Genomic DNA, 21,321 nt, shown 5'->3' with positions numbered 1-21,321 from the left:
ATTTGCTAGAAAAGATCATAGAGCAGTTTGCTCTCTTGAGGGTGAGAGTTTAGAAGAGATGAAATTTCCCCCACACCCCGCTCACTGCATTCACAAACGTGGATAACAATCCCTCTTGATAATTTTCTAACTTACTTCACTGTTTGGCAGAGAGACTTCTTCATAGTTTAACAGTCATTGTTGCTAATGGTTTTCCTACTTCCCCTTTCACAAGGATATAGTTTGTGCCAGCAGAGTATTTATAGCTATGGTAGGCTAAAAAACCAAAAGTGGCCTTTGTGTTAGTGATGGAGTAAATTTGGGATTTGTGTTTATGTTGACTTCAAGAGCAGTCAGTGAACAGTGAACATATTTACCAAATGTCTGATTCAAGCACTCTGGGATTTTTTTAAGCTTGTAAGTCTTGAAGGACTTCATTGTTTAGTACTGTTAACAAGTTGTGAAAAAATCAATAGAAGCTGAACCTTGATTTTGTGTTACTGATTCATTCTGCATTCTCTTGTTTCAGTCTACTCCATTGCATTTAGCAGCTGGGTATAACCGTGTGAAAATAGTGCAGCTCTTACTGCAGCATGGAGCTGATGTGCACGCTAAGGATAAAGGGTAGGTTCCTTTTTCCCTTTCTTCAGAATAAACAGAATCCTTTAAAATGGAGGTGAAGTAAAGATGAAGTGAAGTAATAATGTTTTAACCACAGAGAATTTCCAACTTTAGACTGTTCTGTAACCTTTAAACTTTCTGTTGTGACCAAAATGCAAGTTGATTAGTTTTCACAGGAGAAGATATTACAGCATTGTTCTTGTGAAAAAGGATATAATTAGGGTCACTCCTGAACATCCCCTGCAGATAGGTGTTCCTGCTTAGGGTTCCAAGTCTGAGTGGAACCATTTCATCTGCACTGAGACAATGCAATTCACTTCTCATCTTCTGATTATTTTTAGATGCTTACTGTTCTGATAAATGCTGATGGGATTTTCTGGTTTCTTCTTCAGCTTCTTATTTCCCCATAGTTTCATTTGAACATTTGTCATACTATTTTTGTAAAATGTTCAATATGAAGCATAGTACCAGTTGCAATGTGTTAGATGCATTTGAAATTAATATATGTGTGTATTCTAAACTAATCATCCTTCTCCTTTTTCTTCTTTGTAGAGACCTGGTACCACTTCACAATGCCTGTTCCTACGGTCATTACGAAGTAACAGAGCTTCTAGTCAAGGTTGGTCTTTGAAGAGATCAAATTGCGTTATTATCAAATAAGAACAGTTTATACTGGACTAATACAAGTTGCATATTTTTTTATTTTGTATGTAGATTTACAAAACTTAATAATAAATTGCTTTTGCTCTACATGATAGTGATTATTAAGCTGGAGCTACAGAATCTGCTTGCAAGGAAGCTTTTTTCTTTATAAATGTGCTTTCTGTTTTTAACTCTCTCTGCTCCAAAGTTGAATATTTTCATACCACCAAGTAAGTACTGCTTATCTTAATCTTTCTACACTCACCAACAAAAAAAAAATGAAGCACCAGAAAACCTCCTACAAGCTGAGTAGTTTTTTTAGTTTGACAGTAGAATAATATTTTAGAAGACAAAGCAATAAGAGATGTTTTAAAAGAATACTGGTAAAGATAGTAAATGTTTTAAAACTAAAGAGCAGTCAGTCCTCAGGAAATTAACTTTACAGCATCAGTTCTGGCCCTGAATTGTAGGCTTTACTCCAAAGAAAGAGAAACCTGTCAGTTTTCCTAACAAAAGGGAACTCTTGGAACTGAAGCAGTGTATCTGGATTATGTTAGTCTTGAAGATAGGTATGATACACATTAAACTAGTGGCTTGAAGATGTGGGCTGCAGCATGATATGTGTACTCCACCAAAGGAGTTTTGAGCTGTGCCTATTCTCAGCTGCCACAGCAAATCAAGATTGTTATAACAACTGAGTGTATTCTGTTGTCTAACTCCAGACATTTGGCTGCTCAGAGAATAGCTCTTGTTCTGCTATGTGTGTTTCAGTCCCCCACTAATTCTGTGTATCTTTCTACTTGTTTAGCAAAAAATTTTGCAAAAGAACCTATTGAAATAAACTTACATTGCAGTAAATATAAATAGTCATGATTTTTTTTACTTCAGGGGCCAGTTGTAAAGTGAATTCTTACAGTGGTGGTCCTAGACACAGCCCCACAAATGAGCTTTTGGCTATACACTACTGTGTGTCTTAATGATTTAGCTGGAGTTGTGTTCTGTATTGGATTTCTGCTCTAGAAAATTCTGAATTACTTTTTGCAAAGCTATACATCTTTAAGAGAAGCAGTGGCAAAGAGCATGTACTTGCTTATAGACTGAACTTGAAGCACAATCCAAATGTTATTGGAGAAGAATTACACATACATTACTCATCCAGGAGTATTACTTGTAGAATCTTGTACTTAAATGTTTTGAATTAAAATTGAGTGCCATCTCAGTTGAGATACCGTGGCATTCATATCTTGGGGGTTATTCACAGAACATGTATTTATCTTAGTGCATCTAGTCACTCTGGACATTTTCTAGAGCTGCAAAGAACCAGAGCTTGTTCACAGGTGATTTGGAGAATGTGAATATTTCTCTTTCTCTGATTTGACCTGTAGCAGAGCTCCTTTCCTTTCTGAAAAAAGCCTGAAAAGACTAGCTAGCCTTTGGATTCTTTGATTGTACCAGTGGGACACCAGGTGATTAAAAACCACAATGTGCTGAAATGTTGTGTTAGATTGAAAATTAGTGTCTTGGAAACAGTTTGCATATAAGCATTGATTTTTATTTTAACAGTCTACTGTAGTAAAACTAATAACATAGTCTTTTCCTAACGTCCTGGTTTTGATTGCATCTTTTTTTACCCCTTTCCCTTTCAAGCATGGAGCATGTGTGAATGCAATGGATCTGTGGCAATTCACCCCTCTGCATGAAGCAGCTTCTAAGAACAGGGTGGAAGTATGTTCTCTTTTGTTAAGTTATGGTGCTGACCCAACACTGTTGAACTGTCACAACAAAAGCACCATTGATTTGGCTCCAACGCCCCAGTTAAAAGAACGATTAGCATGTGAGTATCAAGTGGGATCAGTTCTGCAGTTACAGCTTGTAATGTGTCATTAGATTCCCTAGACAGTGACCTGCCAGAAGCCAGATTTGGAACATGCTTATGCTTTAACAGTAATTGTGCAGTGTTACACAGTATATTTCACTGTTTATAATTTGAAACTGCTATATTTTCTGAATGAAAGCATTTAAAATATTTTTACTGTCAGCTTTATAGTCAAGTGCTTGTGGTGGGTTTTTGCAGCTTTTCCCCTATTAAATGCTTTCCCTCATGACCTTGCCAGTACACTTTCATATCCCATACTTGTTCCTGTCATTGCATCAAGAGTGTTGAAATATTAAATTTTATTCCACAGTTTTTTCTTTGAAGAAAAGAGTAACTGTTTAGAATGCTGAATGCATTTGAGTGTGCCACAATCACTGAAAGTTGAAAAAACCTGATGAAGGGCATTGATTTTTGTCCAACAAACTTGAAGAGTGAAAAGAGCGAACTCAGATTCTGTCCTTGAGTGGTTGAAACAATAACTTTCTGGGGTATTTACAAAAATTGTCAGTAAATACTACACTAGGCTTCATGAAAGCATCTAGAAATTATTTTCCAGAAATAGGTCAGAAGTAGAGATTTTTATGTGCCTGAGTTAGTACCTGTGTGAACAGTAGAACCTATAGAGAGGTGAGTGAAATAGATCTTGTGCAGCCAGTTTGGATTTGTCTGGCTTTGGTTTAGAAACAAAACCAAAGCTGTGTAGTGTTTTGACTTAACTAACAAGTTCTGTCAATTGATGTAATAGCTTGAGTCAGACTTGGAAATGTGTGCTCCATGGTCTGCTGAATACAATTAATTTTCTTTTTTCAACTGAAAGAAGCAATTCTCTTGATCCTTCTTGAGCCAAGGAGTGTAACCCTCTGCTATGTATTTCTTTGTTTTTGAAGATGAATTCAAAGGTCACTCACTGCTGCAGGCTGCAAGAGAATCAGATGTAGCTCGTATAAAGAAACATCTTTCTTTGGAAACAGTGAACTTCAAGCATCCTCAGACACATGAGACAGCATTGGTAATAACTCAGGATTTATTAATGGCTTTGTATATATTGTGGCTAACCTAAGCACACTAGGTAATAGTTTAGCAATAAATACTGCAGTGTCAAGTGCTGTAATTCAGACCAAGCTGGAATACACAGTGTCTAGCTAAGCAAATAACACTGACTGATATTTTGTTCTTTATGTTAAGACTGACATAAATTATTTAGGCCTGTTTAGATTGTCTAAATGACTGGGTTTTGTAGAACAGTCTTATCTTAAGCAACAGCAAGCTATATGTGCTAGCTTTGTTTTGATGGTTTCCGGCAGTTATTAGGGGAGTTCTTGAAAATACCAGAGTAAATCCGAAAGCCCACATGGAATCTTCCAAATTAATAAGTGTCTGCAGGTTTTGGGGATTTTTTCTGTTATCTGTACGCCACCAGCTCTTAACTGCCTGCTGATCAGCAAAACCTGGGTATTGCTAGCTGGTTGTTAATTGTAAACTTTTTCATGTTTACAGCACTGTGCTGCTGCATCTCCGTATCCTAAGAGGAAACAAGTATGTGAATTGCTGCTGAGGAAAGGAGCCAATATCAATGAAAAAACAAAAGAGTGAGTGGTTACAAATGAATGCTCTTAACTGTTTGTTTAGAAGATTTTACAAAATACATTTTGAATTATTCTCTTTTTTTTTAAGCTTCTTGACTCCTCTGCATGTGGCATCAGAAAAAGCTCATAATGATGTTGTTGAAGTAGTTGTGAAACATGAAGCTAAGGTATGAGTATCATACTTCTGTTGACATTCATGTACTATACAGGTTTTCACACCATGAGAGTGGAAGTTTTTGTAAAATAATTTGTTTTGGAAAGTTCTAGATTTGGAGACTTCAGCTACAGGCCATCAATCCATCAGTACAGCCCTGTACGTTACAAAATCATCTTTGGTTTGGTCCTGTTTTCAAGAAGTGAGGATGTAGTTCTCTCTGGGAATGGAAAACTTTCAAAGTGTCTTATTCAATGTTTCATTGTCCAGCAGGAATAATGGAATACATGGGGAAAAAAAGTGGGGGGGCGTATATGAACAGCAAGAAGCTAAACTGAACTGTGTGACAGACTTTACATGATGTTGTATGCAGTAAAAAGTAAAATTAAAACAAAATGTTAATTCATAATACAGTATTTAGTTCAAACTTCCACAGAAAGAAAATGTGGAGAGACTCTAGTGCTTGAATCCTCCAAGACTGAGTTGAATCTCTCTCATAGAAATTTGATTGTAGCCTGACTGTATGAAGTTTTTCAAAAACAGAGGAAGAGTAGGGAATAAAAGTAGGGTTTAGGTGCAGAGTTTTAAATTGTTGAACACACTTTGAACCAACAGATAGGAAGCCCTCAGTCTGAGAAACCACAGTAAGCCAATGCAAGGTAGAAGCTGTTCTACATGTTAGCATTGAAGTTAGTACTGCAAGGAGCAAAATAGTGAATTACTCCTGTTTGTGGTAAAAATGCAGTGGATTATTCCCATACCTCTAAAAGGAGGCTACTTTATGAACTGTTTTTGTTTGAAATGTCATCACCTTTGGAAACACACTAAATATGTTCTTTTTAGTATAGTAAGGATGCTACTTGTGAAATGTTCCCAGTCAGCAATGAAAACATCTTAATACCAACTTGATGGTGGTATTTCTTGTCTGTGTTATTTTTTAGGTTAATGCATTAGATAATCTTGGCCAGACCTCTCTTCATAGAGCAGCACATTGTGGTCATCTTCAGACATGCAGGTTGCTGCTGAGTTCTGGATGTGATCCTTCCATCGTGTCTCTGCAGGGCTTTACAGCCTTACAAATGGGGACTGAAAGTGTGCAACAGCTACTACAAGGTATGCTGAGTTATTCAGCATCCACTGAGGTGCTTTGTTTTACTTGCTGTTCTAGGTGCTGCCAAATAATAGTGAAGACTAGTCAACAAAAAAAAATGTTCTATGAAAGACACTACTAGGTGATGTTTTACTTCCTACTTAACAGTATCATTTACTGTCTGAATAATCAGATATGAAGATTTAGGGTATAGTCACTGGAATAATTTTATTAAAATCCTGACATAGGGTGGGGGGAATCTTGAAAGTAGAAAATTAGTTTCTAAAACACAAAATGCTTGATTTGTATTTGTGAGTGGACGCAGCAGTGTAGGTGGATTTTCAAGAGTAAGGTTTGGACATTATAATACATACATAAACTTGATCTGGTCTAATTCTGAAACAGAAATAAGAATGCTTTGTTGGTTCCACAATATTCCAAGACATACAGGAAGCATGCTGCTGAAGTTAACTTCCCGTTAGCTGATGGCTAAACACCATTAGCTCTAGCAGCTGTAGTTGTAGATAGTAAACAGAGACAAAACTTGTCGGTAATTAGTTAACTTTATTTCAAGGATTTCCCTTTAAAAAAACTCAAGTTATTTCCTGTCTTAACAAATTTCTTCAACTGCCTACACTTACCTGTCATGCAATCTCATTTATTTTGCAGAAGGTATTCCATTAGGTAATTCTGATGCAGATCGACAATTGCTGGAGGCTGCAAAGGCTGGTGATGTGGATACTGTAAAAGTAAGCTTAAACCTCTCCTTAAAAAGAAGAGGGGATTTGTCATGGTTTAACCTCAGCCAGCAACCGAGCCCCACACAGATGCTTGGTCAATTTCCCCCCAGCAGGATCAGAAGAGAATCAGAAGGGTAAAAGCTGGAAAACTCATGGCTGAGATTAAGGCACCTTAATAGAGAAAACAAAAGCCACACACACAAGCAAAGCAGAGCAAGGAGTTATTTCACTACTTCCCATGGGCAAGCAGTGTTCAGCCATCCCCAGGAGAGCAGGGCCCCATCTTGGATAACAGTGACTTCAGAAGACAAACTCCATCACTACAAATGTCTCCTCCCTTCCTCCTTGTTCCCCCACTGTATGTACTGAGCATGATGCCATCTGCTCTGGAGCAGCCCTTTGGTCAGCTGGGGTCACCTGCCCTGGCTGTGTCTCCCCCCGGCCTCCTGGCCAGTGTGGCAGCACAAAAAGGCCTTGGCTCTGTCTGAGCCCTGCTCAGCAATCACAACAACATGTCTGTGTTATCAGCCCTGTGTGCAGCACAAATCCAAAACACAGCCCCATACCAGCCACTGTGAAGAAAATTACCTGCACCCCAGCCAAAGTAGCACAGAATTATATGCCAGTGTATAATTTCTCAAAGCAAGCAATCACACAATCCTTCACGGACTGCTTTAGAATTATGATCAATCCTAAATCCTTTGTATTGCACAATTACTACAGATTACAGAGTACAATATTCATCACCTCCAGATGCCTTATATAAAAAGCGTTAATTAAAGTCAGAAGTGTGGATATGGGGGCAGGTGGATTTTTTCTTCAGGATGAAATCTGTAAAAAGTAAAGACTGTAAAAATACTGTTTCTTTATTGAAAACAGTTATGCAAAATTAGATGTGTATAACAATATTCTGTGACTAAATTAGAAGTGTCAACACTGCATATAGTGACATGTTTTGTTTGGGGAAATTCACAGAAGCTGTGTACAGTCCAGAGTGTGAACTGCAGAGATATTGAAGGACGTCAGTCTACACCACTTCATTTTGCAGCTGGATACAACAGAGTATCTGTTGTGGAGTATCTTCTTCAGCATGGAGCTGATGTACATGCAAAAGATAAGGGGTAAATGCTTGAATATATATTTTCTTGGCAATTGTAATTGGTCATATCTGTCAGCTTTTGAATATTGCTAACTGATAAGAATCCCATTTATCTTAAGACGTATTTTTATTTTCATGGAAACTTCTGTTAGAATGAAGATGTTAAGAATATCCAAAAGCATTTTGCAGTACTCAATATTAGAGTATCAAGAATTTCTCTGGCCTTGTGCTTTTACTTCTCTTTAGTGCCCTGCTGATTAAGTTTTTACTGCAGTAGGTGTTCCTACTGTATTAGACTGTTGGGGGGGGTAGGGAAATAATTTGTTATGGTTTGATATGGTCAAAGATGCATTGTGTTTTAAGTTTATATTGAAGTGTTTTAAGTTTATATTGTTGAAAAAATACCCTGTTTTTAAAGAGAGTTTTTCTCTTCTTCTGATTGTTTCCAGAGGACTTGTCCCTTTACATAACGCCTGCTCATACGGTCACTATGAAGTTGCAGAGCTGTTGGTTAAACATGGTGCCGTTGTCAACGTAGCTGACTTGTGGAAATTCACTCCCTTGCATGAAGCTGCAGCAAAAGGAAAATACGAGATTTGCAAACTCCTGTTACAGGTATTACATATGCTGGAGGGAGGTACATTTCTTTCTTGTTCACTTTCAAAGTCCATTTAAGTTTTAGAAATTGATTTGTGGTTCCTAATTTATTGTAGTTAAATGTTTTTAGGAAAAGTGATACTGTTAGTACCTGTGTTGGCCTTTTTCACACAGTAAATGGAAGGCTCTCTTCAGAATTCCAATATGTGTCAGAATACTTGCTCAACAAGGCATTATAGATGCCTAAGATGCATCATGTTTATTCTACTGACATCCTGACCACCTGTTTTTGGTGTGCACAGCATGGAGCTGACCCTACAAAGAAAAACAGGGACGGAAATACTCCTCTAGACCTTGTTAAAGATGGTGATACTGATATTCAAGACCTGCTTAGAGGAGATGCAGCTCTCCTAGATGCTGCCAAGAAAGGTTGTTTGGCCCGAGTAAAAAAGCTCTGTTCACCTGACAATGTCAACTGTCGGGACACACAAGGACGGCATTCTACACCACTACATTTAGCAGGTCAGTGCTCTAATTAACTAGTTTGATTGGTTACTGATTACTGTGCCTGAACTTTCTATGTCTACACAAGTTATAGCGTAGCCTCAAGCTGGAGGATTCTGTACCTTTTCTTTAAAAAAATTAGATTCTTATGCATATTAATTTTGGGATGCTTTTCAAACTGTTTAATTATTTTCCTGTTCTGTCTAGCCAGAGAGGGTCTTTTATTGTTTATTGGCAGGTTTTAAAACCAAATATTCTTAAGGTAATGCTGTGCTTCATAATAGGTATTGCACTGTCTTCACTGGGACTGACAATTTAATTTACTTTCAAGTAATTTAAGTTAATAATTAACTTCTCCACAGCCTGTTGGGGGTGGTGTTGTAATTCTATTCATTCTGTCCTTCTGCAATTCCAGCTGGTTACAATAATTTGGAGGTTGCAGAATACCTGTTGCAGCATGGAGCAGATGTGAATGCACAGGATAAAGGAGGCTTGATTCCTCTGCATAATGCAGCATCTTATGGGGTAAATAGCTCAAACTTTCTGAGACTTTATTTTTTTAAAAATGGTACATTTCATTGACAGCATTTTGAGCCCCTGTAGAAGGCTTTTGCTATTGAGTTATAGTGTAATCTTATTTGTAAGACACAGAATGAATAATTAGATCACAGCTTATGTTGTAGGTAAAGACTCATAAATTTGTAAAGTCACGAGTGGAGTTTTCTGACCATGAATGCCTAAAAAGCCAGCAGGCTGAAAGGTGTACTGTAAAATGCCTTGCCTTACCTGTGCCAGTGAAATTGTGTCAGGAAGATCTCGCTTTCACTTATATGAATGCTGTTGAGACAGCAATTCTTTTTGTGAACTTCCTGAATCTTTGTCCTTGAATCAACTCTTTAACCAAAACAGTTGGAGAACTTTCCAAACTGGAAGTTCAGAATCAGGCTTTTTTTCCTTCAGATTCCTCTGGATTTGGAATTTTGTTTTACTCTATCCTTTTTTCACAAAAGAACAGATCTTACTTATCTTTTTGCTGATATGTCATAGGTGAGGAAGAAAACACATTGCTTTAATACTTTCTAAAATCATAATTAAATGCAATATAGGAAAATTCAGAATTATTCTGATTACAGAGAAATAACAGTAATGGTTCTGAATTATTTTAGTACACTGTGGTACCTTGGAATTTAACAGGTGTTTTTCACTTTTCCAGCATGTTGATGTAGCAGCTTTACTTATAAAATATAATGCATGTGTGAATGCTACAGACAAATGGGCTTTCACACCACTTCATGAAGCAGCCCAGAAAGGAAGGACTCAGCTCTGTGCCTTGTTACTGGCACATGGGGCTGATCCTACTCTGAAAAACCAAGAAGGACAAACACCATTGGACCTGGTCACTGTAAGTGATGGGGCTCCTCTTGGGAAATCCATACTTATCTATGTGTGACACCTCATTTAAAACTATCCTTTAAAAAAACAGTAATGCAACCACTTCTGCAAAATCAAAAATACTGTGGTTTCTGTGGGGTTTGTATGTGCCTGGCAAGAGAAGTCAATAGAGCTTTATAAACTCTCCTTAAATAATTTCTTGCTTTAGGCATCTTATTTCAGTATGGACTGGGGATGAAAAAACCTCAGAATGCTAACAAAATGGATTAATGGTTGTAATGTGATGCTTTGAATTCAGGGCTTACAGTTTGACTAATACAAAAATTGTGACAATAAAATATAAGTAAACCTTGTAGCAGCATAAATGTAAGAAATTATCTGTCTGTTAAGTTCTTGGGGTGTTCTTTCTAAGTGTTATAATGTAATCCAAAACTACACTTAAAGAAATTGTTTTGTTTCATAAATTCTGGTTGCCAGTAGAAGCTTCTTTCATAGCAAGTTAATTCTGTTTAACTGCCCTTAGATTTTTTTTTTAGAAATACTGAAGTCTTTACCTTTTTACAGCTTTTACATATAGACATTTTGCAATTTTATTTATGCTTTGGGCAGAAAAGGCCATTTGTACGCTGCAAAATGTATATTGTAAAATGTAAATGTATACTGTAAAATGCATATTTTCCCAGTATTATTTTGCAGTGTACTTAAGAAATCTCATATAATGATAGTGCATTCCAGGAAAAAACATTGTGCAGAAGTGTTTCTGTGTTTTAATGAGTTGTTTTCTGCTCTTTAGGCAGACGATGTCAGTGCGTTACTGACTGCAGCAATGCCTCCTTCTGCCTTACCGACTTGCTACAAACCTCAGGTTATAAGTGTGTCTCAGACTACAGGCTCTGCAGCTGATTCCCTCTCTTCTGTTCCATCCAGTCCATCCAGTCTGTCTGCTGCAAGTAGTCTTGACAACTTGTCTGGTAGTTTTTCTGAACTTCCCTCTGTTGTTGGTACAAACTGTGCAGAGGGAGCTACTGTTCTGGAGAAAAAAGAAGGTGAGGCTTTCTCAGGAGGGAATAGCATTTCTTAACAACTGGTGAAAAGAACACAAAGGTGTGAAGTTTTCCATACATTCATCGAGATATTATAGCATACACAATAGTTAGATTCCTTATGATGTCATTAATGAGGAACAGAAGTCTGAAGGTCTTGCAGTATAAGATTTTACTGTTTTCCCCTTACAGAGCCGTTAGTTTTTTTTGTTTTTTTTTTTCTGAGCAGAACCAATATGGTGAATTGTGTTTTAAAAGAGAAGTCAAATGAAATTTGGCTGCATACCAAGCAGTATTTTACTTCAAACTTTATGTGTTTTTTAAGAGGCTGTTCTTAGATCAAAGTATCTTAAAAAGGTTACTTCTATGACATTTTACTTGTCAGTACATTTTCTGTAGTAATGTGCATTTCTGGTAGCTGGTTGCCTCGTTCTGTGGCAAAGACTGCTCTTAGGGAGGTAGAAGAGCAGATTAGTTGCTACTGATTAGTGATATTTAATATTTAACCTACATCTGCAAAAGACCAGGAATTTCTGCTTCTCTCATTGTTGCCACAGACAGATGTGTATGCCTTATTTTACAATACAGATATGAATGTACATTGTGTTTTTCTTCTTGCCCAGTTTCAGGTGTAGATTTTAGCATTAATCAGTTTGTGCGGAACCTTGGCCTTGAACATCTAATTGACATATTTGAGAGAGAGCAGGTAAGTGGTTATATTTATTTCCTGATAGTCTGGGCTGGAAAGCAATGGAATAAATAGTAACTGTATATTAGTATAATGTAATAAGACAGATTTTCAATGTGTGACAGTCAGAATGAGTGGGGTGAAGGAAGGGACTGTAACTGGATTTTTAATTGCTATATTAAAAAATGTATCTTAAAATAGATGTGTATATATTAACATATACGTAACACAAGCAATGTAAGTTACAGTTTGTAGTTTGTAGCATGTTTACTTAAGACAAAAAGTTAGAAGAAAGCAGTTGAGTAAAAGTGAAATACAAAAATAATACACCGAAGCCTCTAATGTTCCTGTTCTTTTCACACTTGCTTTTCCTCACAGCTATTGTGAGGTACATTTTCACTGTCACTGGCATTTGTTCTGGTACAAAAAACATGGTCTTGCTTTCATTATAGATAACATTGGACGTATTGGTTGAAATGGGACACAAAGAATTGAAGGAAATTGGCATTAATGCTTATGGCCATAGGCATAAAATCATCAAAGGAGTTGAAAGACTTATTTCTGGACAACAAGGTATATGCTTATTTTAAATTATCACATAATACTGCCTTTACATAATCAATTTTTATTAATTACTTATGTTATTCCAAATTGTATCTCATTAAAAAAGAGTTGGTAATAAAACCTGACCTAGAAAATGGCACTTTAAATGGCACTTCCTTCTGACTGGAAACTTGGGTACTTTTATTTATGCTGTGAATTACTGTGAATCTTGCCTTTCAGTTCTCTGCTTTATTTTTTTTCTCTGTGGTTACTCTTTTTTGTTTATATAAGTAGAGTGTTGACTTAGTGCAAAATGCTCATAAGCTCCTTGACATAGGGAATATTTATCTTCATCAGAGCACTCTGACGAGCAGAGCACATTCTGTTGACAGGTTCAGGCCTGTTATGTCCTGTTTGTTGGGTCCTGCCACAGAGTGCTGCCTGCTCACTCAGAGAGCAGATGAAATTCTTACACTTTTCTTTAAAAATAGAGTTGGTGTGCTTTCAGTGAACCAAAATTAACCTAATTACTTTTTTCAACATCTTTAGTTTGCATTGAAATTCTGCTAAAGCCTCTTTAGTTGTGCAGGACTCTTGATATCAGCACAGTCCCAGCAGTTGTGAATTCATCATCATTCAGTATGCTTCATTTAACTATGGCTGCAGAGAAGGCAAATAAAACCCTCCAAATCTGTTTTTCTTCTTTGACTCCTTGAAATATCACTTACTGTTGTATTGCTATGTTTCACAGAAATGAAATAAATTAGAATTGCTAGGATTTTCTCCCTTCCTGATTCGCCATTTGTGAAATCTCATTCTAAAATTTTCACTCCATAGTAACGAGTCACTATCCCAAGCTCTAAATTACTTTTTGTTCCTTGAAACAGTAAGAACCAGCCCTAAGATAATTCTTTTCCTGATAATGAAGTATTTAAATGAATCTGCATAATTTTCTCTTAATTGTCAGGTCTTTCTGGGCAGACTCATGAGTAATTTGGATAAAAGTTAGTTTTAAGGTGTGATTTCGGCCTCGTGTCTTGTTTGAGTTCAAAGTTTACACAGCCACTAACTGTATACTTTGCCTTTTAAGTAGGCCTGATGTGTTTTTGAACATGTGTGTATTTGTACATATGGCATCTCTTCCTGAAGTATAACCATTGTTTTGAGGTTAGTAGTGGATGAGCTTTATTTTGGTTCTTGCCACTTTGTTTCTCCTGAGCACTATTCCAGTTGCACACCGCTAACATGAGGCTCCAGACTGTGCATGAATGTGTAACTTCCACTTTCCCCAGATTATTCCTTTTAAAGAGCTCATGGCAGACCCAATGTTTAATTCTGGTCACCTGTTAGTTGCCTGGAAAGGCCATGGCCAGGAAAGGCACTTGATACACACAGTCTTCATATTCTTGTATCCAGTAATTACGCTCCCATTACTTGCCGCTTGTGATTGCAGTTTATCCAATGCAAACTGACATTGGATTCTGTGTAAAATTCCAATTTTTTTTTCATATTTGGAAAGATAGAGAAGTTTTTTTAAACATTCAGTATCTTTTAGGCTTTCAATACCAGGCTCAAGCATGTTGGATTGACAGACTTAGTTCTTTGTCAGTTCTCTGTGCATGACCATGGGAAAAATACTCCTACCAAATTAGTGCTTCAGGTTGCTCTTCCCATTCATGATGCCACTGCCACCAGTAGTTGTGGACTCTGTACAGGGACTGGTTGCTCACTGTCTCACTGCCTAGAGTTGAAATGACCTGAAGTAAGCAGTGTTTACAAGTATTTCCCCTGTTGTGTGTACTAGTATACTGAGCTAAGCATGGATAAATGGGTTAGTGCATCTGAAATGATGATTCTTGCTGAGAGAAGGATCAGTGTCCACAGATGAGAGAAAACAGTTGTGGTTTCTGAGACTGTGTTTTACTACATTCACATATATTTTGCTGTGTTTTATTGCATTCACAGGACTGAACCCATACCTGACTCTAAATACTTCTGCCAGCGGAACTATTCTCATAGACCTTTCCACTGAAGACAAGGAATTTCAGTCTGTAGAAGAAGAGGTAAATGCCATTCTTTGTAGTCTCTCAGTATTTTTGCTATTGCTGCTAGAGAAGCAGCTAAGGAAGCATTGCTAGACAGTTTAACAGTGAGTAAACATCACTAAGTTTAAGTAAAACCTGCATAAGGATACTTCAGACTCCCAACTTTGACTGCACCACTTATAATATGTGGTCATGATGTCTGTAACTTTTTTCTTTCTTACATTATTATTGCTTGTAGTATTTTTAAAACCTTCTTTCTTACATTATTATTGCTTGTAGTATTTTTTAAACCTGTACTATATATCAAGTATCTTCAATATAACATAAATTCTGTGCTACCAATTGATTGCCTGTTTGTCATAGACAGTTTTACATCACTTCCTTTCAACGTGCCGTAATCACACAAGGCAAAATTCTGAACAAATACAATTTTAAAGAGATAAGTGACAATCTTCTCCAGTTTGAAGACTAGACCATGGAGCAGTCAAAATGCTGTTTTGTTTTTTTTTTTAATCATTAAACATATTCATGTGCATTCACAAAATCTGACATTACTTAACAACGAGTCACCTAAAACTTTCTCTTGTGATTTTTAATTGTGTTAATACATAATTCATTATTTTCGTTACTTGACTTGTGTAAAGGAAACATGTTGAAGATCTTCTGCAGGAATGTCATCCTCTTTAAATTCTCCATTTTCAGATGCAGAGTACTGTCCGAGAGCACAGAGATGGAGGACATGCTGGTGGAGTCTTCAATAGATACAACATCTTAAAGGTGCCTGAGTTTTTTGTGGCCAGTGGTTTTACACGTTGGGAGCTTTGTCTTAAAGTAACATATCTGTAAAATGTTCTACACTTGAGTTCCATAAAGTGACAAGATGTGCCATTTTGAGATATGCAGAGGATAAAAATCACTTTCCAGGGAAATTCAAAGACTTAATTTATACAGAAAAGCTATTTATGGGTTAATGATCAGGAAGAAATTGACATAGAAAAATGTCACTGAAAACCGGAGAATGTTTGAAGGAAAAGGCAGGAGGTTTTATAAGAAACAGAAGAGGGTGTCTTTTGAGGGAGAATGGCAGGAAAGAAAGAGAAGAAGAAAAAGCAAAACTTTTGAACTCTTATTTTGGCTTGATTTAACATCAAACAAGTGTAAAAAAACAGGCAGTAGATGAGTTTAAATAATCTAATGGAATTTTGGTTTGTATTTATGTGGCTTTCCCTCTGAAGTTATGGTAATTATCATTAATATCATAAATATTTTGATTTGCAAGTAAGTGCTACTAAGTTTAATTCTTAACTGAATTACAGTGGAATTGCTATGCTATATTTGCATGCACAAGGCTTTGCAATGCCCAGCATACTTCTGTGGGGAGTATGTCATTTACTTTCTTTTAGAAGTGCTTCACAAATCTTCATAGAAGGCATTTCTTAATTTATTGATTGATCTTTTTCCTATTGATTCGGCATCACGAAAAATTGTGACTGAACCTGTTAAATTTCAATTAGAGCCTGTTTAATTTAAGGATTATTAACAAGGAGCTCTGTAAAATGGATTGATTCCTAAGTATATAGTTAGTACTTACTTGTCATAAAACAACAATCAGTTTGTGCAGGGTAACTCAATTTGTGTTTCATTGAGTCCCAAGAAAAATAATCTCATTGCAGTGACAGTGTAACTGTACTGTAGTGGCTATAGATTATGTGTCCAGTGAAGTGAACTGAGATTTTTGGTATCATTTTGACTGTTTCAGATTCAGAAAGTGTGCAACAAAAAACTATGGGAAAGATACACACACAGAAGGAAAGAGGTCTCTGAAGAGAACCATAACCATGCCAATGAAAGGATGCTGTTTCATGGTGAGAATTTGAAATGTACTTTATGAACTTATTTCATCAGCACCACTCTTTATTGGAGGGTTTCTGCTGTCTCAAACAAAGTAAATTTCCTCAGTGGAAGTGGGTTCCAGGTTTTACATGAGTTTTTTATGAACAAGTGTTTGTGTATTTCACAAGGGATGATACAATGTACTGTACTGTTCTTCTGAAATTTGCACCTCCTTGTCTCTCCCCAAAGGAGACTTCAAAGATCTAAGTGAAAACATTTCAGTAATTATGAATGAAGGTTAAGTTGTGTGCCTCCTTGAGTCTGTTTTGTCAGCTGTATGACCAAAATGATTAAAGGTCAAACTTTATTCTGTTAAGGATTGTTTTGGGGTGGGATTTTTTTGTTTGTTTTCTTGGTTTTATAAGTTGATAAGTTAGTTTTGTTAAGCATTCCAAAGATAGCTTATCATTAGCAAGGTAAAGCCAGTTGAAGCCTTTCCTGTACACAAATACAGAGTTTGTCCTGGTGAGCAAAGTTCACAGTGCATGTTCACAAGGAGGGCTATATAGTTCCCAACACACTGGGAATGATGATTGAGTTGTGACACATACAAAGGCATGTGTACTGTATTTTCAGTGTTTTACGTCCTTTCTCTTAGGCTCCCCATTTGTGAATGCAATCATTCACAAAGGCTTTGATGAGAGACATGCCTATATAGGCGGCATGTTTGGAGCTGGGATCTATTTTGCTGAAAATTCTTCCAAAAGCAATCAGTATGTGTATGGAATTGGAGGTGGCACTGGATGTCCAATCCACAAAGATAGATCTTGCTATGTTTGCCACAGGTAAGTCCCTTGAAAGAATCTGATTTTTCTTTTGCATATTGTGTCCTAGATTATCAATGCAGCAGTCTCTCTCTGAAGAGAGGTTTGCTTGCTAACCAGACTTTCTCAGTACTCTCTGTGTGCTGGATGCTGGGCCTAATAGAAACTTCAAAGTCCTAAAGAACTTTCAGCCATCTTAAGTGCATTTAACCACATCTTTGCCCTTAACTTAGTGTAAAAATCAGACTTAGGAAGCCAGAGAATGAAGAGGATCTGCTAGATGCTTATGTGAAAGAGGCAGTTTGACAGTTTAGTTCTTTGTCTGTTACAGAGGAAGGAGAAATTCAGAGATATTCAGATGCAGTATTTCTTTGAGGAGGATGTACTTTGTAACAGTCAGCACTCACCTCACATCACTGCTTTTTCACATTCTGAAATAGAGATGTGGATTTGTGGGTGCTGCCACCAACTGAGTTCTTGAATCCACTTTTCAACAAGAACATCTTAGCAACACCATCAGTTCAGAATAAACTCTTAGGTCATGGAGTCATGGAGTTTTGGTGGTGGCAGTCATTTCAACCAGAAGAATATTTAGTGTTTGTGTACATCCTCTTTTACATTGGTATACAAGGATAAAGTCTTCCTTCCAGGATCCTCCTTTGAGTCTCTCCCCCTTTTCATGTTGCTTACTCTTTTCTGGGACTCTCAAATAATGAGGATCTTCTTCCAGAGTTACAGAGGATGTCAGAGTCTCTTCATGCTTTTTAAAGTTTTGAATAAGAAGGGATTTTTAGTTTGTCTTCTGCAAAGAGTGAGAAAAGCAAAAGTTCTGGCAGAGTGAGGTGATACATAACCTTGGTCTATAAAAATGCCAGGATTCCATTGTCATTGCAGTAGGTACATGTGTACAGAAATAAGAGCCTTTGTTGAGTCTTTTAATAGTGAAAACAGCATTACAAACTGGTAAATGCTAGTCTGAGGTGTTTTGCATTGACCTAGAGTTTGCCTTGGCCTTGATGTTGACTTGGCTGTTGGATACAAATCTAACATTAGAACATTGTGAATTATATTGTCAGGATGAGTAATGGGGGAGGGGATAAAAAACTTTTTCCTAAAAAGCCCAAAATTTTAAAATAAGTAACAGACAAAGAAAAGGTGGTGGCAGTCTCTGAGTACATTGTTAAACATGCTGTTTCCAGTAACTAAGATAAACATTTTTCCATATTACTACCAACCCTTTCCTTGGACTAGAGCTTTCCAGAGTGAGTGCAACTTTTGTTCAGCAGAACAGAATCTAGAAATTTATGAGCTATGAAAACTGAAGTGGCTTCAAGGTTCAGAGTCATAAGCATTGTGCATTCATGGTCCTTTTTCCCTTTCAACACAGGCAGTTGCTGTTCTGTCGTGTAACATTGGGCAAGTCCTTCCTGCAGTTCAGTGCCATGAAAATGGCTCATTCTCCCCCAGGACATCACTCAGTGACCGGGCGGCCCAGTGTCAACGGATTGGCGTTGGCAGAATACGTCATTTACAGAGGAGAGCAGGTAAAGAGCTTTTGGGTTGGTTTTATAGACTCTCTTTTGTCTTTTCCAAGGCATGTCATGCACTGGGGGCTTTTTCCCTAGGTTTGTGGGTGCTAGGGCTTGATTTTGTTTTTAAACAAACTCCAGCTGTGGTTGCAGGTGAGAGGATGCATGTTTCCTGAATGATCCAGGGTTTTTTACCTTTGGCATTTTGCCGATTTTTCCTTTGGTGTTAATTTTTTCTCCTCCTTAACAAACATTATTAATTCATCCAGAGAATCAAATAGTAATAAACAATGTGTTTGTCACTTTTCCAGGCTTATCCAGAATACTTGATTACTTACCAGATTATGAAACCTGAAGCCACCACTGAAGCTTAAGACGAGTTACTTGTGGGAAACCATCAAACTTCAGATGCGAAGATAGCAATGGCTGCCATCCCAAAAATAACAACTTTTTGTTGAAAAACTTCCCATTCCCAGGTGGTGTGGTAGCAAATGTGAACAAAATACACCAGTTTTGACTTGATAAAGCTTTAATAATGTACAGTATGTTTTTCTAAAATTTCAGAAATGTCCTCTTTTTCAGCACTTTAACAGATACCATTCCAGGCATAAACTGGGGTTTGGCTGTACTAAATTATAAACAAAAATTAACTTTAAACAATGATTTTATACAATACTGCATTCAAACCTAGCAGAAATTGTAATGGTCTATACAGGAACTCATTTTACTAATATTGTGTTCTTTAAAACACTGCATTTACACTGAAAACGTTTTCATTTGTAAAACTGTAAATAAGAGCTTTTGTACTAGCCTGGTATTTATTTACATTGCTTTGTAATATAAGTGTTTTAGAACTGCAATCTTGTACAAAATGTTCTTTTCAGTTGTTGGTTTGTTCATCTGTGTTTTCTCATGCAAGATAGATTTGAAAAGTCAATTTTTTCAGGTTTTATCACTTAATTGTGGGGGAGAAAGCAAATTTTATCTGAAGATGCTTAGAAATATCCAATATTCATTATTTAGATTGAATACACAAATTTTTGTTCTGTATTTTTATTTATGAAATATACATTCCTGAGAATGATGGGCTATGAAAATAGAATGTTTCAGACAAATACTAAAGTGTTTTTCCACCTACTTCCTAGAGTTGCATATTTTATTTCCGTAAAATGCCTTCTGAAGTTTTTTATTTAACTATAGGTATAGTTAACCGTATCCTCACTTCAAGGCTAGTAGACCTTGCAAGTTACAGTTTTAGTAAATTATTTTCTTTGAATATAGATGGAAAATTGACCTCAAGAAGTTCTTTCTTGAGTTTCTCTTGCTTACTTTTAAGACAGGAAGTTAGTTTATTCCTAATATGAGGGCAAACAACTTGGCCTTTTTTGTATGCTTTTTTTGGTAGATTAATCTACCTGTTGGTGCCCTCAGAATATGAGCATTGCAAGGTGGAAATGTTAAAAGCCATCCTCTCATCGCTTGTGTCTTGTCCATGTTAACATTGAAGCTGTGGTTGAAGCAGGTGTGTAGGAGTGTGTTTGTCTGCTTTCAGCTGAGTGGAACTGCTGGGGCTGCACCTTCTGCTCCCAGCTCAGCCAGCTGGGAGGGGAGGAGCAGCTCTGCCACAGCAGCTGCTGCCTTTGGGAGCCCTGCTGAGGCCCCTTGGGCAGGGCAAGAGTGCAGAAGGTGCAGCCCCTGCCCAGGTGTCACTGGGGGCTCCTGGCTGCACCACCCACTCTGTCAGCGCTGTCACAGCTCTCTGTGTGTTCTGCTTTCCTGCCATCTGCAGTTTTTACCTACATATTTCAAAAATATGTAAATACAAGTTATAAGTTACTTGGGGTTAAAGTGGGTAGGAGTATATTTTAGTTGTTTAATATTTCTACATACAGAACACTGTCCCAGAAGACAATTTGTTTGCAGGGCATGTTATCTTACCATGGTTTTAAATGTAGTAACTGATCAAGATAATGAAATCCTCTTGCTGATGTGGTGGTTATGTGATTATGCTCTATGTAAAAATGTATTGAACCTTACCCAGTTATGTAAGGAAACTGAATAAGATTGCAGAATTCTTGCAGAAGGTAATATTGGCTATGAATAAAAAAGGTTTTGATTTTTAGGTACTTTCTCCCAGCATGTTGCCTGTTCCTTAGGTATAGTAATGCTGGAATTTGTGTTCATGCAAAATCTGTTAATTATGTTTAAAACTTTTTTGTTATTGCTAAAATGCTTCATTCTATATGAATGATCACCTAATGTCTTGTAAAATATTGTGGTATGATAGCATTTTAAGTGGTACCACAATGTTGGTTTTGTCTGTTTGGGGATTTTTTGAGCTGTTTTTTTGCATGACATACCTTGCACTCTGAAGATGGAAGCTGTAATGATTTGATAATACTGACTGTTGAGGTGAACCTTTAATCCCTTGTGCAATTAGTTCTGCTTTACTCATCTTGAAGTGTCTTTACATGTACTGTATGACATTCCATATCCATTTAACACTAAATAAATTTAATTCACTGGTTTTCTGGTA

The 21,321-nt window shown here is 37.0% G+C and overlaps 1 protein-coding gene across 1 annotated transcript in view; it reads left to right on the top strand.

The window, feature by feature from the left end:
• The window catches only part of TNKS2 (tankyrase 2), a 28,848-nt gene extending 7,527 nt beyond the window's left edge, over positions 1–21,321 (top strand). The window contains exons 6-27 of the mRNA XM_063163522.1: positions 509–603; positions 1,153–1,219; positions 2,890–3,076; positions 4,006–4,127; positions 4,616–4,707; positions 4,793–4,871; positions 5,800–5,971; positions 6,618–6,697; positions 7,664–7,809; positions 8,237–8,402; positions 8,687–8,906; positions 9,304–9,413; positions 10,102–10,290; positions 11,074–11,326; positions 11,947–12,029; positions 12,464–12,584; positions 14,520–14,617; positions 15,302–15,376; positions 16,359–16,464; positions 17,091–17,277; positions 18,644–18,800; positions 19,097–21,321. Coding sequence (XP_063019592.1) covers positions 509–603; positions 1,153–1,219; positions 2,890–3,076; positions 4,006–4,127; positions 4,616–4,707; positions 4,793–4,871; positions 5,800–5,971; positions 6,618–6,697; positions 7,664–7,809; positions 8,237–8,402; positions 8,687–8,906; positions 9,304–9,413; positions 10,102–10,290; positions 11,074–11,326; positions 11,947–12,029; positions 12,464–12,584; positions 14,520–14,617; positions 15,302–15,376; positions 16,359–16,464; positions 17,091–17,277; positions 18,644–18,800; positions 19,097–19,159 — 2,868 coding nt within the window. The 3' untranslated portion in view covers positions 19,160–21,321. The remainder of the gene's footprint in view (positions 1–508; positions 604–1,152; positions 1,220–2,889; positions 3,077–4,005; positions 4,128–4,615; positions 4,708–4,792; positions 4,872–5,799; positions 5,972–6,617; positions 6,698–7,663; positions 7,810–8,236; positions 8,403–8,686; positions 8,907–9,303; positions 9,414–10,101; positions 10,291–11,073; positions 11,327–11,946; positions 12,030–12,463; positions 12,585–14,519; positions 14,618–15,301; positions 15,377–16,358; positions 16,465–17,090; positions 17,278–18,643; positions 18,801–19,096) is intronic.

This window comes from Melospiza melodia, chromosome 9 (assembly GCF_035770615.1).
Source record: "Melospiza melodia melodia isolate bMelMel2 chromosome 9, bMelMel2.pri, whole genome shotgun sequence".
Lineage (NCBI taxonomy): Eukaryota > Metazoa > Chordata > Aves > Passeriformes > Passerellidae > Melospiza > Melospiza melodia.
This window is presented reverse-complemented; position numbering and strand designations above follow the sequence as displayed.